The following is a 14,086-nucleotide window of genomic DNA, read 5'->3' on the forward strand; positions in this document are numbered from 1 at the left end:
ATTTATTTATTTATTTATTTATTTATTTATTTATTTATTTATTTATTTATTCTGGGCTGTGTTGGGTCTTCGTTCCTGCGTGTGGGTTTTCTCTAGTTGCAGCGAGTGGGGGCTACTCTTTGTTGCAGTGTGTGGGCTTCTCATTGCGGTGGCTTCTCTTGTTGTGGAGCATAGGCTCTAGGCGCGCGGGCTTCAGCAGTTGCAGCACGCAGGCTCAGTAGTTGCAGCTCGTGGGCTCTAGAGCACAGGCTCAGTAGTTGTGGCACATGGGCTTAGTTGCTCGGTGGCATGTGGGATCTTCCCTGACCAGGGCTCGAACCTGTGCCCCCTGCATTGGCAGGTGGATTCTTAACCACTGCGCCACCAGGGAAGTCCAGGCAGACATATTCTTTTTTTTTTTTTTTTTTTTTCGGTATGCGGGCCTCTCACTGTTGTGGCCTCTCCCGTTGCGGAGCAGAGGCTCTGGACGCGCAGGCTCAGCGGCTGTGGCTCACGGGCCCAGCCGCGGACACGGCATGTGGGATCTTCCCAGACCAGGGCACGAACCCGTGTCCCCTGCATTGGCAGGCGGACTCCCAACCACTGAGCCACCAGGGAAGCCCGGCAGACATATTCTAATAGGCCAGTTGTGAATGACTGAAAGGCCAGTTGGGTGAGAGCTGCCCCAGGGAATCCTGGGACTAAGAAGGAGGCACAGGCATAATTGGAGAGCCGGTGTGGTGGGGTGCCAGACAGGCTGGAAAGGGCCTAAGCTTTGACCTGCCCTGCTCTGCAGATGGCCGCGTGTCCTTCGAGTTGCTGCCCAGGCAGCGGTCCGTGTGCAGTGGGATACTAGGTACCCAGCTCCCAGATGGGTCTGCAGTGGGCAGGGGGTGGGGTGGGTTTGGGGGGGTTGGGGGGAAATCAAAGGTGTGGGAGAGCAGGGAAGGGTGGGAGAGGTCATAGGACAGGATGGGCAATTTCTTGGGGATGGGTGGAGAGTCACTGGGATAGATGTGGCAGTCACAGAGACTATGGAGAAGGACGGGATCTGGGGGCTGCTCTGGACTTCTGCCTTCCCTACCAGTTGTCAACTGCTCCATAACCTGGGCCGTATTCATTGCTGGTGACTACAATCTACTGCTGCTGGTGGAGATCGAAGACCCCTCCACCAGGAAGTATTTCCAGGTGGTCAGCTATGACCTGGGTAAATGGGGCGCCACGGCGGGGGCAGGGGGCTGAGCGGGAAGGGGCAGGAGCTCAGAGTGTGAACTGCGGGCCCATCCTTTGGGATCTGTGCCCAGCAGACAGCTGGAAGGAAACGTTGCTCGTGCCACTGCTAGGTAAGGGGCAGTGGTGGAGAACAGGCCGTCTGGGCTGAAGAGCCTGAGAGGAAGTCAATGAGACTAGAACAGAGGGAAAAGGGGAGGAGGGAGATTGGAGATGTGGGCAGACGCCAGACCTGGAAGGGCCTTGCGGCTCACAGTGAGGAGATTTGATTTGATTTGATGAAGTGAGAATAGGGCTGCCGTGTACAGCTGTTGAGGCTGTGCCTGGTACTCCCCAGCCAAGGAGTCAGAGGAGGGAGGCAGGTCCTCTGCCCTGACAGGACTGTGTCCTCTCAGAGGAAGTGTCTTTTTATTATTCACATAAAGAAATTCTAAAGATTAATGGGCCCAAACGGGAAGCTGTTGGAGGGTTTGGGGAGGGGTTGGGGAGCTGGGGACCTGCTCAGTTTCAGGTCTTGAAAGCTCAGGGCCTCAGGAGATTTTTGCTATGTTTTCCCCACCTGTAGTCAGTGATTACCTGGTTGTCCTCTACACCATCCCGGAATTCATCCCTGACGGTAGGAGGGGAGGGCAGAGGGGGCTGAAAAAGTGGGGGGGAGGCTAGGAGGGGCCCAAGTGACCCCACCTCACTGCTGTGTCCACTCTGCCTCTGCCCCTGCCAGCTCGAGGCCTGGAGTTCCTGATGGTCCTAGGGACAGAGTCTTACACCAACTTCCCGATGGTACCCAAGGGCATGTCCTACAACCCGTATAACAACCTGCTGTTCATCTGGGGCAACTTCCTCCTGCAGAGGTATGGGGCCGGGTACAATTTGGCCTCCCCAACCCCACTAGGGTGGGGGTCCTTTCTGAAGTCACCAAGTTTTCAGAGTATGCCCAAGTCCAGAAGTTACCAGGACTGTGATGGGGGAAAAATGGGCTGGGGTGGGCAGAGATGGGATGGAGGAAGCTGATAGTTTAAAGCTGGGAGCCCTTTCTTAGATGAAACCTGATATGAAGACCTAACCTATGTGAGCAATAGAAGGGCATTGTCTGGGGAAAGGTAAGGATGCTTTTCACCCCTCAGGAATCCAGGGGTCCCGGAGCCAACTCCATGGGCTGTTGGCAAACTGCCAGTTTGGTTGAACCTTCCTGTTCACTGATGGGCAGGTCAGCCAGAGGGTTTGGAGTGTGGCACAGAAACTAGAGTCCCAGGCCTCCTTTGCGTGTTCTCACAAGGCTGGTGGAGAACTGAGTAAATGGTTCCTGCATCGTGTCAGGCCTAGTTGGGGAAGCAGATATTCCCCAGGGCCTTGCCTGGTGCCCCCACCTCCCACCTCTGCCCCTGCAGCTATAACAGTGAAAACTTCATCTACCTGGCGGACTTCCCCAAGGAGCTGTCCATCAAGTACCTGGTCAACTCGTTCTATGGGGACACGGCTATTGTCACAGAGACTGAGGAGGTGGGCTGCCCTGCCCCTCTCCCCACTTCCTTTCTGCCCACCCCCAAATCCCAAGGGTTTCCCTTCTTCCCCTGTCAGGGTAAAGGGGCCCAGGAGAGGGAATGTCCTCAGGGACCCATTTATAGCTGAGAACCCTCAAACTCAAAAAGGATAAGTACCTTTCCAAAGTCACTCAGCAGAGTGAAAAACCTGTGCTCAGAGTCATGATGTCATTTCCAGAGGGGGTCCTCTTTCATTCCATCGTGCAGTTCAGTTCATAAATATTGAGGACTTAGTGTATGTTTGATCCAGTGCTGGAGACACAGTGGCCAATGAATCAGTCCTGGGCCCTGCCCTCACAGGGTCCCAGTCCAGTTGGGAAGATGGACTCATTCCCAGACTGTGACGGTTCAGAACAGCCAGGGCTGCAATGCGGAAACAGCATCTATGGAAGTTCAGACCCGGTCTGGGGGTGTGTGTGTCAGTGAGGGCTTCACAGAGGAGGCCACCTGGAGGGGGGACATGCTGGAGGCTGGAGGGGATCCTCCAGGTCGAAGCTAAGGAGGAGGTGAGATCTAGAGCAAAATGTGTTGGGGGATGAGACGGTGGGCAATAGTGCAGAGATGGGAAACTGAGGCCAAGGGGAGGGTGCAAAGAGTGAGAAGGAAAAACGAGGGCTCATTCCTTGGATCCCAGGCCTCCAGGGAGTGTATATATTAGGAATTAGTGTATATACATTGCAAGTAATAGAAACTCAAGCAGACTAAAACACTGAAGAAATTTATCATGGCGAGTGAGGGCTCTAAGCACAGGTGTTTGGGTCTGGGAAGTAGAGAGATGGCTTACCCGATCCCAGCTGGAGGTGAACTCCCAGGCTTCACCCCTCAGGGAATGGGGCCCTCACACTCGGCAGAGCGAGAGGTGGGGGTCACAGGGCCCATGACCCTCACACACACACACCCGGCTGTCTCACCCCCAGATCTGGTACCTCCTGGAGGGTAGCTACCAGGTGTACAAGCTGTTCCCATCCAAGGGCTGGCAGGTGCACGTCAGCCTACAGGTGATGCAGCAGTCCTCTCTCTACGCCCCCAATGAGACCATGGTCACCCTCTTCTACGAAGACCACAGACTGTACCAGGTGCTAAGCGGGGGGCTATGGGGGAGACATGGGGAAGCTGCAGGACCGCTCATGTGGCCCTGCCTTCTCGCTGCAGCTGGTGTACCTTATAGACAACCAGCAGGGCAGGCTCGTCAAGAGGCTTGTGCCTGTGGAGCAGCTTCTGATGTACCAGCAGATCAGCAACGACTACCTCTTGGAGCGGCAAGGGTGAGGAGATACTGGACCACAGCAGCAGTCAGAGCCTTAGGCGCTGCCTGTGGGAAGCTCCCATTCGGGGGGTGGGGGTGGGGTGGAGATCAAGCCATCCCCAGTGACAACCGCTGGGCTCAAAGGAGGGGTCTGACCCAGCCTGGGGACAGGGTGCATCAGGGAGGGCTTCAAGGAGGAAGAGGTGCATGAGCTGTGACCTGAAGGGTGAGGAAGAATTGACCAGGTGATAGCATGGGGCAAGGTGTTTCAGGCAGGGAGAACCACATGTGCCAAGGCCCCGGGGAGGAAAGGAGATTGCCTGATCAAAGAACTGAGAGAATGCGGTGCTGTTAGAGTGCAGTGGTGGCGGGGTGGACAAGGTGAGCCTGGTGGTCACAGGGAGGAACTTGGACTTCATCTTGAGGGGCCTGGGGAACCACCATGGGACTAAGGGGAGGGGCTCCATGGTCAGATTTTACTGTGTTCAGCAGTGATCCTTTTGCTCACCTGCAGAGGAGCCCAGGGAGGCAGCGGGGGGAGGGGGGAGGGGGAGGACACTTTGGAGGTTGAGTACCGTGGAGGGGGTGGGGGAGAGTCTAGGATGCGGTCCAGGACTCTGGCCTGTGCGGCCGAGGGCCGACCACGTGAACGTGTGCAGGGGCACCAGGGGCTGAGGCCGAGGGGGAGGGGCAGGGATGGATTAGCCTTGAGTAGTCAGCAGCGCAGGGGTGGTAAGGGGGCCTGCGGAGGCTCCTGGTGCACGCACGGAAAAGTCAGCCGCCGTCCTCCACTACCGCCGCTCAGGAGCCACCTGACGCTCTCCTTCACCAACTTCTGCCCCTTCACGGTGATGCGTCTGCGGGACCTGCCCAACCCGCAGATCTACACGCGCCAGGAGCGCTACCGGGCGCAGCCGCCGTGTGTCTTGGAGCCCGGGGGCTTCCACAGCAACAACTCGCTCGCTGTCTATCAGGGACTCGTCTACTACCTGCTTTGGCTGCACTCGAAGTACGACAAGGTGGGCGCCTGGCGGCGGCCGGGGCCATCGGGGCCGGGTCTTGTGTGAGGCGGGACCGCAGAGCCGTAGAAGGCAAGGCCTGCGTGGCCGGGAGAACCGCCGCGGAGGGCGGAGCAGAGCAGAGCCGCCTCGGTGCGTCCGAGGCTAAGGCGGGCTGGAGAGGGGGTCGAGCACGGCTCACGGGGGATGGCTTTGGGGGTGTGGCGGTCGGGCTGAAAGCGGGGCTTGAGGCCGATTTCAGGGTCAGGGGCTGGGACTGAGGCTAGGAAGGGCTCGGAGGATACTGCCTGCCTGGGCACGCCCCTTGGCCCCCCTCAAGGTGCTGGCGGTCCCCGCAGCCATATGCGGACCCGGTGCACGACCCCACCTGGCGCTGGTGGAAGAACAAGAAGCAGGACCAGGTGCGTGGAGAGGGTGGCGAATCGGTGGGAGGGCCGAGCCCGATCCCCCCTCACCGTCCCCCTGTCCGGGCACTGTCTTTGCCCCGCATCCCGTCCCTCAGGATTACTACTTCTACCTGGCCAGCAACTGGCGGAGCGCTGGCAGTGTGCACGTTGACATGGCCAGCTACGAAAAGATCTACGACCTTAAGGCTGAGAACGAGCTGCCCGAGCGCATCTTCCTGGACAAGGGCACCAGCTACCGCTTCTCGGTCTTCCTGACGGCCCGGGAGCCGGAGCCCGTGCACGGTCTGTGGGCGGGGCCGGGTGGAGCCTTAGGGGCGGGGCTTCTGTCGGGTGCGGCGCCCTGACCCCTCCCTCTGCTCCAAGCAGGCCCCTCCTTCCAGCTGCAGAGCAAGGTGGGCCTGGCTGTGGTGCTGGCCGACCCGGAATGCATCGAGGCGGTGGTGAAGGAGAAGGTCGTTGTTAATCGCAACTCGGTGCTTTTCTGGGTGAGACCAGGTGGAGGGGAGGAGCTGAGGTGACGGCGGAGCTACTGAGGCAGTGGACCTGTTAGAAGCCCGCGGTTATTTGAACTGTCCCTGGGTCCTCCCGCTGGCCCGCTGACCCCTTTATTTCTGCCCCCACCCCCAGGTTACGCTCAGTGATAAAAGGTTTTGCTTTGATCAGGGCATTAGTGGACATCACCTCATAAAAACCTCCATGCTCCTCAAGGTGCGTTCCCAGCCTGGAGGGGAGGGATGCGGATGAGGGAAAAGACTGGGCCCGTGGGGTCCACCAGTCATCATCTCCTACTCACAGGTGGTGGGCTCGTCCGGGCACTGCTTCCAGAACACGAACCAGGGGCCCCGCATGCAAGTATTGGACTTGGGGTACTGGGCCCTGTGCTGGGAGGGAAGGGGTTGGGTCGAGTCTCAACAGGGCAGAACCTGAGGGCTCCTTCTGGGAGTTCCTTGAATGCCTTCCTAATTTCTTCTTTCTCGTTCATTTTCATCATTCACCTGCCCAGCCACCCACTCCCTCCTTCAATCCATTCGTGTTTTCAGAAAGGGCTGCTTAGTGTAGATTGCATACAAGCTTGTATGTTCCTTCTGATACTTTTCTGCAGGGAGAAGTAAAGTATCTGCCACACAGGGCTTCTTTTTCCAATTGGCACAAAGGCGGCACGTGGGCCAGCTTGGCCCTTCCTTCATACCTCGCTCTTCCTTTGCCTGTTCACATGTGCCTTGTTCAAGCCTTTGGGTCCTTGGTTCTTCACTTGCTTACACATGCAGTATCCCCTTTGCGTAGAGGCAAACACTGAGGCTCAGAGAGATGCAGAGAAAATGCTCAGAGTAACCCTGGGAGCTAATAAGTGGTAGAGGAAGCCTTGTTCTCACCCACTTCCCTGCCCACTCTCCAGGAGACAGACCCTGGTGCTTCTTCCTCCTGGGTTGGTATGACCCAGGGCAGTTAAAAAAAGGGGCTTGTCAGGCTTCCCTGGTGGCGCAGTGGTTGAGAGTCCGCCTGCGGATGCAGGGGACACGGGTTTGTGCCCCGGTCCGGGAAGATCCCACATGCCGCGGAGCGGCTGGGCCCGTGAGCCATGGCTGCTGAGCCTGCGCGTCCGGAGCCTGTGCTCTGCAACGGGAGAGGCCACAACAGTGAGAGGCCTGCGTACCACAAAAAAAAAAAAAGGGGGGGGGGCTTGTAACAGCTCCCAACTCCTTGGATCACATGGAATATTTGGGGTCAAATTCAAGGAAGAGTGACTGACCTCGGCCCAATAACAATTTCCTTCTATCCTTAGTGATATGCATTATTTTTAAGGTCTTTACCTTAACCCCAGAAAGTCAAAGTTAACATCTCCATTTTTTTTTTTTTTTTTTTTTTGCGGTTTGCGGGCCTCTGCAGGTGCTGAGGGAGAATCTGTTCTGTACTCTCTCCTAGCTTCTGGTGGTCGTTGACGGTCCCTGACATTCATTGGCTTGTAGATGCATGGCTCCAATCTCTGTCTCCATCTTCACAAGGCCTCCTCCCTATGCGTCTGTGTCCAAATTTCCCTGTTCTTATAAGGACACTGGTCATTGGACTAGGGTCCACCCTAATCCAGTGTGACCTCATCTTAACTTGATTACATCTGTAAAGACCCTCTTCCAAATTAGGTCACATGGGCAGGTACCAGGGAATTAGGACTTCCCTGGTCCTAATATCTTTTTGGGACACACAATTCAACCCAGAACAGAGAGTCAGATAATAAGCAAGAGAAATAAAAGATATTGTATGTTAAGGGCAATGGGTGCTAGGAGAAAACAGTAGTGAGCAAGGGGCCTGGGGTAGGTTAGCATTTTCCATAGGATGGTTCAAGGAAGACCTGGCCGAGGAGGAAACATTTGAGCAAAGACTTGAAGGAGGGGAGGAAGTGAGCATGCAGTTATGTGCCGGAAAGCATGTCAGCGAGAAGGGACAGATGGCAGAGGCCTGGAGGCAGGAGTATGTTTCATGTGTTAGACTAAAGGAACAGCGGGGAGCAGGCATGGCTGGATCAGGGCTAGCAAGGAGGACCATGGAGAGAGATGAGGTCAAAGCGGTGATGGGCAGGTCACATGGGAGGCATCTGAACAGAGGAGCAACTCAGGTGTTCACAGAGTCCCTCTGGCTGCATGTGGGAGACAGCCTGGGTGGAGGGGCGGGAGCAGGGAGGAAATGGGCCAGTCAGGGTGGAGCAGAGGAGTTGGGGGTTTGGGGAAGGGAATAGCTCTATTTTGAAGTTTAGAGACAACAGTATTTCTGGATGGACTGCATGTGGGGGTGAGAGAAAGAGAGGTTTCCAGGATGAGGCCAAGGCTTTTTAGCCTGAACTTGCAGGGGTGAGGCGCCATAAACAGAGGTGGCCTGTGGATAGATTGAATCTGAGACGCCCATTAGATGCCCCAGTGATTCAGTGGCTGATAGGTGTAAAGTCTTTGGCTCAGGCGAGCATGGGAACTGCTTAATCTGTGGCCACGACGCCTCTCCGCGGTGGACATCAAGCCCAGCCCACAGTCTCCAGATGTCCATGTCCTTTTGACAATTGGGTGAAATCCTTGGGCCCTACCCCCAGAAAGGGCCAGAAGCCTTTCATTCCCAGTGACAATGTCACGGGAGTTCCCAGATCCCTAGCCCCCATCCTGGGCTCTACTTCCCTCATATACCCCATGCTTCCCCCAGCTCTACTGTCTGAGAATTCAGTCTCAACCTCAGCCCTTTGTTTTATTTTATTTTTTAAAAATTAATTTTTTTTGCCATGCTGCGAGGCTTGCGGGATCTTAGTTCCTCGACCAGGGAGTGAACCTGGAGTCATGGCAGTGAAAACCCGGAATCCCAGCCACTGAACTGCCAGGGAATTCCCTCAACCTTGCAAGTCCTTGCTTCATAGGTGCAGGTGTTAGTGGTTTTGTGTCTTATTCTGGAGGCAGTTGGAAGCAACCTGTCTCAGTTTGAATCCCAGCTCTACCACTTACCAGCTGTGTGGCTTTGGATAATTAATAAGTGACTTGACCTCTCTGTGCTTCCCTTTTGCCATCTCTAAAATGGAGATATTAATGGTCTGTATCATACAAGGTTGTTTTGAGGATTAAATAAATTTGAATATGTAAGGCACTGAGGCCATTCCTCAGTGCCTTGTGCATAGCAAGAGCTACTTAAGTGTTTGCAGTTATTATTGTTTTAACGATCATAATAATAATCACCTTGCCCTCTGGTGAGGGTGAGCCTGGCAGGTAGGGGTGGTGTGTGTGGGAGGAGGGGCGTCTTCCCTGCCCCACCCCTAGAGCCAGGCTTTTCTCCTCCCATTCAGGGCAACCTGATGGTGCCAGTACTTATCGGCTGCCCCCCAGGCAAGCGCCTTGCCTTTGACATCACCTACACGCTGGAGTACAACCGCCTGCAGAACAAACACTACTTTGACTGCGTGCACGTCGACCCCGAGATGCCCTGTTTCCTCTTCCGCGACAGTGCGTGTCCAGCCCCCTCCTCTCAATGTTCAGTGTCCTCTGCCCCCAATACTTTGCCCTCCCAGGCCTTTCCTCCCTGCCCGCTCACTGCCCCAGCACCCTCTGCTCTTCCCCTTGGACCACTCGTCTCTCCTTCTTCCCCTCTCCATCCTCCACTTCCGAGCTAATTTCTCCTCCCCGCCTCAACTCCTCCGACCCCACAGTCTTCTACCCATTCTTCTTGATCCAAGATTTGGTGACGGGAGATTCTGGCAGTTTTCAGGGCAGGTAAAGTCGTGGCCAAGCCAGCGGCTGACAGGAGTGAGGTGGGGAGTCGGGGGGGGGGGGGGGGGAGGGGGGGGGGGGGGAGGAAGTGGGGGGAGGAAGTGGGGGTGGAGGTGGTAGAGGTGATGCAGGACTCCGGACAGTCCATGCGCACCTCTGCTCCCGGCAGCTACGTGCTGAAGGTGGTGGGCGGCGGGCCCACCCTGGACACCATCAAGGAATACAGCGAGGAGGATATCTACCGCTTCAACAGCCCCCTGGACAAGTAATCCCTGTGGGACCGGGCCCATAATCGGCCTTTCTTCCCCTGCAGGCCCCTGCATCTTCCCAGCCACAGACCAACCCTGGGCTGCAAACCCCGCCCATCTTGGTGTCTCAGGCCCCACCCACAGCCCAGGCTCCTAGCATCCCACATACTCGGCCCCGCCCACGGCAGGAGGCTCCGCTCACCCAATCCCGCCCACTGCCCCCTCTCCCTTTGGGGCCTCTGCCCGCTGAGGCCCCGGCCCCACTGAGGTAACCCCTTCCTGCACAGGACTGGCAGCCTCATCTGGACCACAAGAAACACAACGACCACCGAGGACTCAGCCTTCAACATTTTGTCCCACAACAGTTTAGGCATTGAGTGAGTGCCGGCCGACTGCAAGCCCCCTTCTTCCCCACAGTCTGTCGGGCCTGTCCATCCCTTCTGCCTCTGGGAGACCTCCTGGTCCTCAAGCTACACTGACTGCCTTTGCGGTCCTCAAATGAGACCGATCTCTACACAAGCTGGACCCTCTGTCTGCAGGACTGGTCCCTCTTAATCTTTCTTCAGGCCTTAGTTCAGATGCCACTTCAACCAGGAGGACTTTTCTGACTGTTCTAGATGGGACAGTTTTGCTCTCATGTCCTCTTGTACGTTCCCCATTCTCACCCCGACCCCTCTGCCTGTGCTTCCTCCTTCCCAGCCCTTACCCCTCTTCTCCTGTGGGGTCTGTCTCCCTTATAGTCCAGGTCCAGAATAGACAAATAATATTTGTTGAATGAGACAATGAACAAGTTAATTCATCCATGGTAGACATTTATTGACATTTGAATGGAAGTATTAATGAATGAATAAAACAATGAAGGAATAAGTTAGTATAGGGGGAATTTTCTGGTGGTCCAGTGGTTAGGACTCAGTGCTTCCACTGCTGGGGGGGCCTGGGTTCAATCCCTGGTCGGGGAACTAAGATCCTGCAAGCTGTGAGGCACCGCCGAAAAAAAAAAAGCATGTAGGGCCTCAGTAACTGGCCCTATAATAATGAAAGGAATAATAATAATGAAAGGAAGAAAATGATGCCATGACCAAATGAAGGAAGTGAATGAATGAACAAAGTAGCCAACTTGCACCTATTCAGTATTCAACCTGTGTTTATTGAATATATGAATGAAGATGTGACTTTGTACCTAGTAGCTGCTCCAGATTCACTTGTGGGCTGAAGGAATAAAGGTAGCAAAGAATAAATGAGGAGGTGGCACCTAATAGGTATACCATCCATAATCTAGATGAACGCATAGTAACGGAGGAATTGACAGCTGGAGATGTAAAGACGTGAGGAAATGAATGAGTGAACAAACAGCCTGTCACCTGGTAGGGGTTCGGTCAGCCTTACTGGCTAAAGTGGGTGAAGGAGTGAATCAGGGAGAAAGGTAGGAGATTGCACCTAGTTAGTACTCACCCAGAGTCTGTGGGGTAGAGGGGAAGGTCAGGGATTGGCACGTGCTAGGCATGATTTGTACTACAAGTGCCTGAACTTGGGCCCCCAGGTGGCTCTGTATGGAGAACTCCCCATGCCATGACACCATTCCACACAGCATCTTTGCCTCCGAGTTCTTCTTCAAGGTGTTGGTGAGCAATAGGTGAGCCAGACACATGGCCCAGGTGGGCTCAGGGGCTTCCTGTGGGGTGACCGCCTCCTCCCCCGATCCTGAACCCCATCCCCCAACAGAGGTGTGGACAAGAGCACATACTGCGACTACCAGCTCACCTTCCAGCTGCACATCCACGGGCTCCCACTCAGTGCCAGGCGGGCCTTCCTCATCCTCATGGTGAGTGGCTGCCCTGGAGCTGCCCTGCTGCGTGGATGGGGGCCCCCAGGCTGCCCACCCATGCCTGTTGTGTGGTGTCTGCAGGTGTCAGCCAGCCTGTTCGTTGGTCTGGTGATCCTCTACGTCATCTCCTGCCTCCTGTCGCCCTATGTGGTGAAGGTCTGCAACGTCCTCTGCTGGAAGATCAACAACATCATCGCCTGGGAATCTTACATCTACAGTATCGCCTCCGACACCGGGGCCTTCAGCAACACCTCTGGGATCAAATCTGGGGAGAGCTCTGGGGGCATCTCCAGAGTTGTCTCCAAGGTGGCAGGGGAGAACAGGACTGACACTAAGGAAACCTTGAGGAAGAAGCCAATATCCTGAGCCTCTTACCTGCCCCAACTGCCACCCACCCTCATCCCTCGTTTCCTGGGCCACTTTGAACATGCAACCTGTGGCTCGCTCATCCCAGGCCTTTCTCCCATTTTGCTTGAATTTTCACTTGGCGTTTCAGCACCAGCTGTGGGACCTTGTGAGGACTCATGTTCAATTCGTTTGTACCACTCAGCCACATAAGTTATAAAGTATCAAAATCCTTCTGTGCCAAACTGGTAAATACTGGCTTCTCTGTGTGCCTGCCTACTCAGCCCCTCCCCAGAGTGCCCCTGACCTCCCTACAGTCCAGCGGGGTCCTCCATGACCCAGGCCCGTTGCTATGACCTGCAGTCTGTTCTGATTGTTCAGTGCCCAGGTTTAACACTAGTTGTTAAATATTTTGAATGGCAACACGTATCTAGTGTCTATCTTAAGGAGGGGGCTCTGCAGAGGTTAGAATTTTTGTTTTGGTTGCAAGTAGCAAAAATTTCACTCAGTGGTCCATATGGAAATGGTAATTTACGGACTTTGTTAATATAGGCTTCAGGTACAGTTTGATCCAGAAGTCCTCAGTGTCCATAGGATTCTGGCTCCCTTTGTCTACCTTTCCCTGCTCCGCCCTTCTCTGAGGGTGGTCTCTGACCTCAGACCAGCCCACTTCACCGTCTGAGGCTGCACATCCACATGTCTTACTGTCCAGAGAAAAAAGGAGCTGAAGTCCAACATTCCCAGGCAAAAGTCCTGTCAGTCACTCTGATTGGGTGGGGTTGGGTCATAAGCTCACTACTTTACCACTCACTCTGCCAGACAGATGGGACCTTGATTGGGTTAAGCCCTTCAGAGCCCACCCCTGGAGCTGAGGGTTGTCAATCCCTCCCTAATCTCTTGCTTATGTGTGGGGAAAGGCAGCTCTTGTAAGGAACATGTGTGTCAAGAAGGGGAAAAGGACAGACCGAAAGGCCAAAAGCAAATGTGCCTTTGTACTCCACTCCCTGTCCACACAATAGGCTCAACTCCAGCCCCTCCCCAGAGGTCTTGGGTGAAGGGACTATGCAGGTCCTCTGATCAACCCCTCCACTCCTTCACTGTAGAAGCAGAGGCCCAGGGGACACACCCTCTGAGGGGACACCAGGGCAGACAGTTGGACCAGCTCGTCCGTGATGAGGCAGCATAGCTCCAGAGCAGGCGAGGCCACTGAGGTCACATTATAGAGCTTAGGAATTATCAGAAGAGCATTCAAGCTGAGAAGCTGAAGGACATGGTCAGATGTAGAAAGATGCTCTGGCTGCCCTGTGGAGGATGGCTCAAGACTCGAGGCAGTAGGCCAGGGACCTGGGCAGGAGGGGATGGTGCTGGACCGAAGCCTGGTGTGGGAAGGAGAAGAAGGGACAGCTGGGAGGGATGCTTAGGAGGCCAAGTGAACAGGCTGTGAAGCTGACAGGCCATGGAAGGAGTGGGAGCAAGGGGGGCATTTAGGAAAAGGCCCAGGCCTCTGCCCTGGGCATGGGGGACAAAGAGGCTGTCCCTGAGATGAGGACTGGGGAGAAGGAACAGATTTGGGGGAGACAGGCCATTTGGGGTCATGGTTGGTGTGGGAGGTCTGACAGACTTCTAGAGGAGCCTGTCCAGGAGGCTGCGGGAACCCCAGGTCTGGGGCTCGGGAGGGAGGTCAGCGTTGGCCAAGCAATACACACAACAGTCAGTGGTACAGATACATCTATCAACAAACTTCACTGTATTGCCGCAATTAAGGAGAATGTGATGAGATAACATCCTGGTGTTTTGTTGTGGTTTTTTGGGTTTTTTTTTTTTTGTGGTACGCAGGCCTCTCACTGTTGTGGCCTCTCCCATTGCGGAGCACAGGCTCCGGACGCGCAGGCTCAGCGGCCATGGCTCACGGGCCCAGCCGCTCTGCGGCATGTGGGATCTTCCCGGACCGGGGCACGAACCCGTGTCCCCTGCACCAGCAGGAGGACTCTCAACCACTGTACCACCAGGGAAG

General features: G+C 55.3%; 1 protein-coding gene across 14 annotated transcripts in view; it reads left to right on the plus strand.

Annotated features, from left to right (window-relative positions):
* CATSPERG (catsper channel auxiliary subunit gamma) overlaps positions 1–12,325 on the plus strand; it is a 27,641-nt gene extending 15,316 nt beyond the window's left edge. For 4 of the 14 annotated variants that reach the window (XM_027079422.1, XM_027079420.1, XM_027079428.1 and 1 more), the window contains 14 exons: positions 776–835; positions 1,067–1,186; positions 1,775–1,825; positions 1,931–2,060; positions 2,598–2,709; positions 3,668–4,015; positions 4,802–5,015; positions 5,354–5,704; positions 5,789–5,907; positions 6,050–6,130; positions 6,218–6,270; positions 11,443–11,535; positions 11,625–11,724; positions 11,809–12,325. In XM_027079422.1, the coding sequence (XP_026935223.1) occupies positions 776–835; positions 1,067–1,186; positions 1,775–1,825; positions 1,931–2,060; positions 2,598–2,709; positions 3,668–4,015; positions 4,802–5,015; positions 5,354–5,704; positions 5,789–5,907; positions 6,050–6,130; positions 6,218–6,270; positions 11,443–11,535; positions 11,625–11,724; positions 11,809–12,093 (2,117 nt within the window). In that variant the 3' untranslated portion in view covers positions 12,094–12,325. Of the gene's footprint in view, positions 1–775; positions 836–1,066; positions 1,187–1,774; positions 1,826–1,930; positions 2,061–2,597; positions 2,710–3,667; positions 4,016–4,801; positions 5,016–5,353; positions 5,705–5,788; positions 5,908–6,049; positions 6,131–6,217; positions 6,275–9,233; positions 9,391–9,593; positions 9,658–9,823; positions 10,280–11,442; positions 11,536–11,624; positions 11,725–11,808 lie in introns of those variants that run through there. The other 10 variants (XM_027079430.1, XM_027079423.1, XR_003427369.1 and 7 more) reach the window with 10 other exon arrangements.
* Positions 12,326–14,086: the final 1,761 nt, after the last annotated feature.

Source organism: Aethalodelphis obliquidens, unplaced genomic scaffold (genome assembly GCF_003676395.1).
Source record: "Aethalodelphis obliquidens isolate GAN/ISIS:26980383/991018 unplaced genomic scaffold, ASM367639v1 scaffold43, whole genome shotgun sequence".
NCBI classification, from domain to species: Eukaryota; Metazoa; Chordata; class Mammalia; order Artiodactyla; family Delphinidae; genus Aethalodelphis; species Aethalodelphis obliquidens.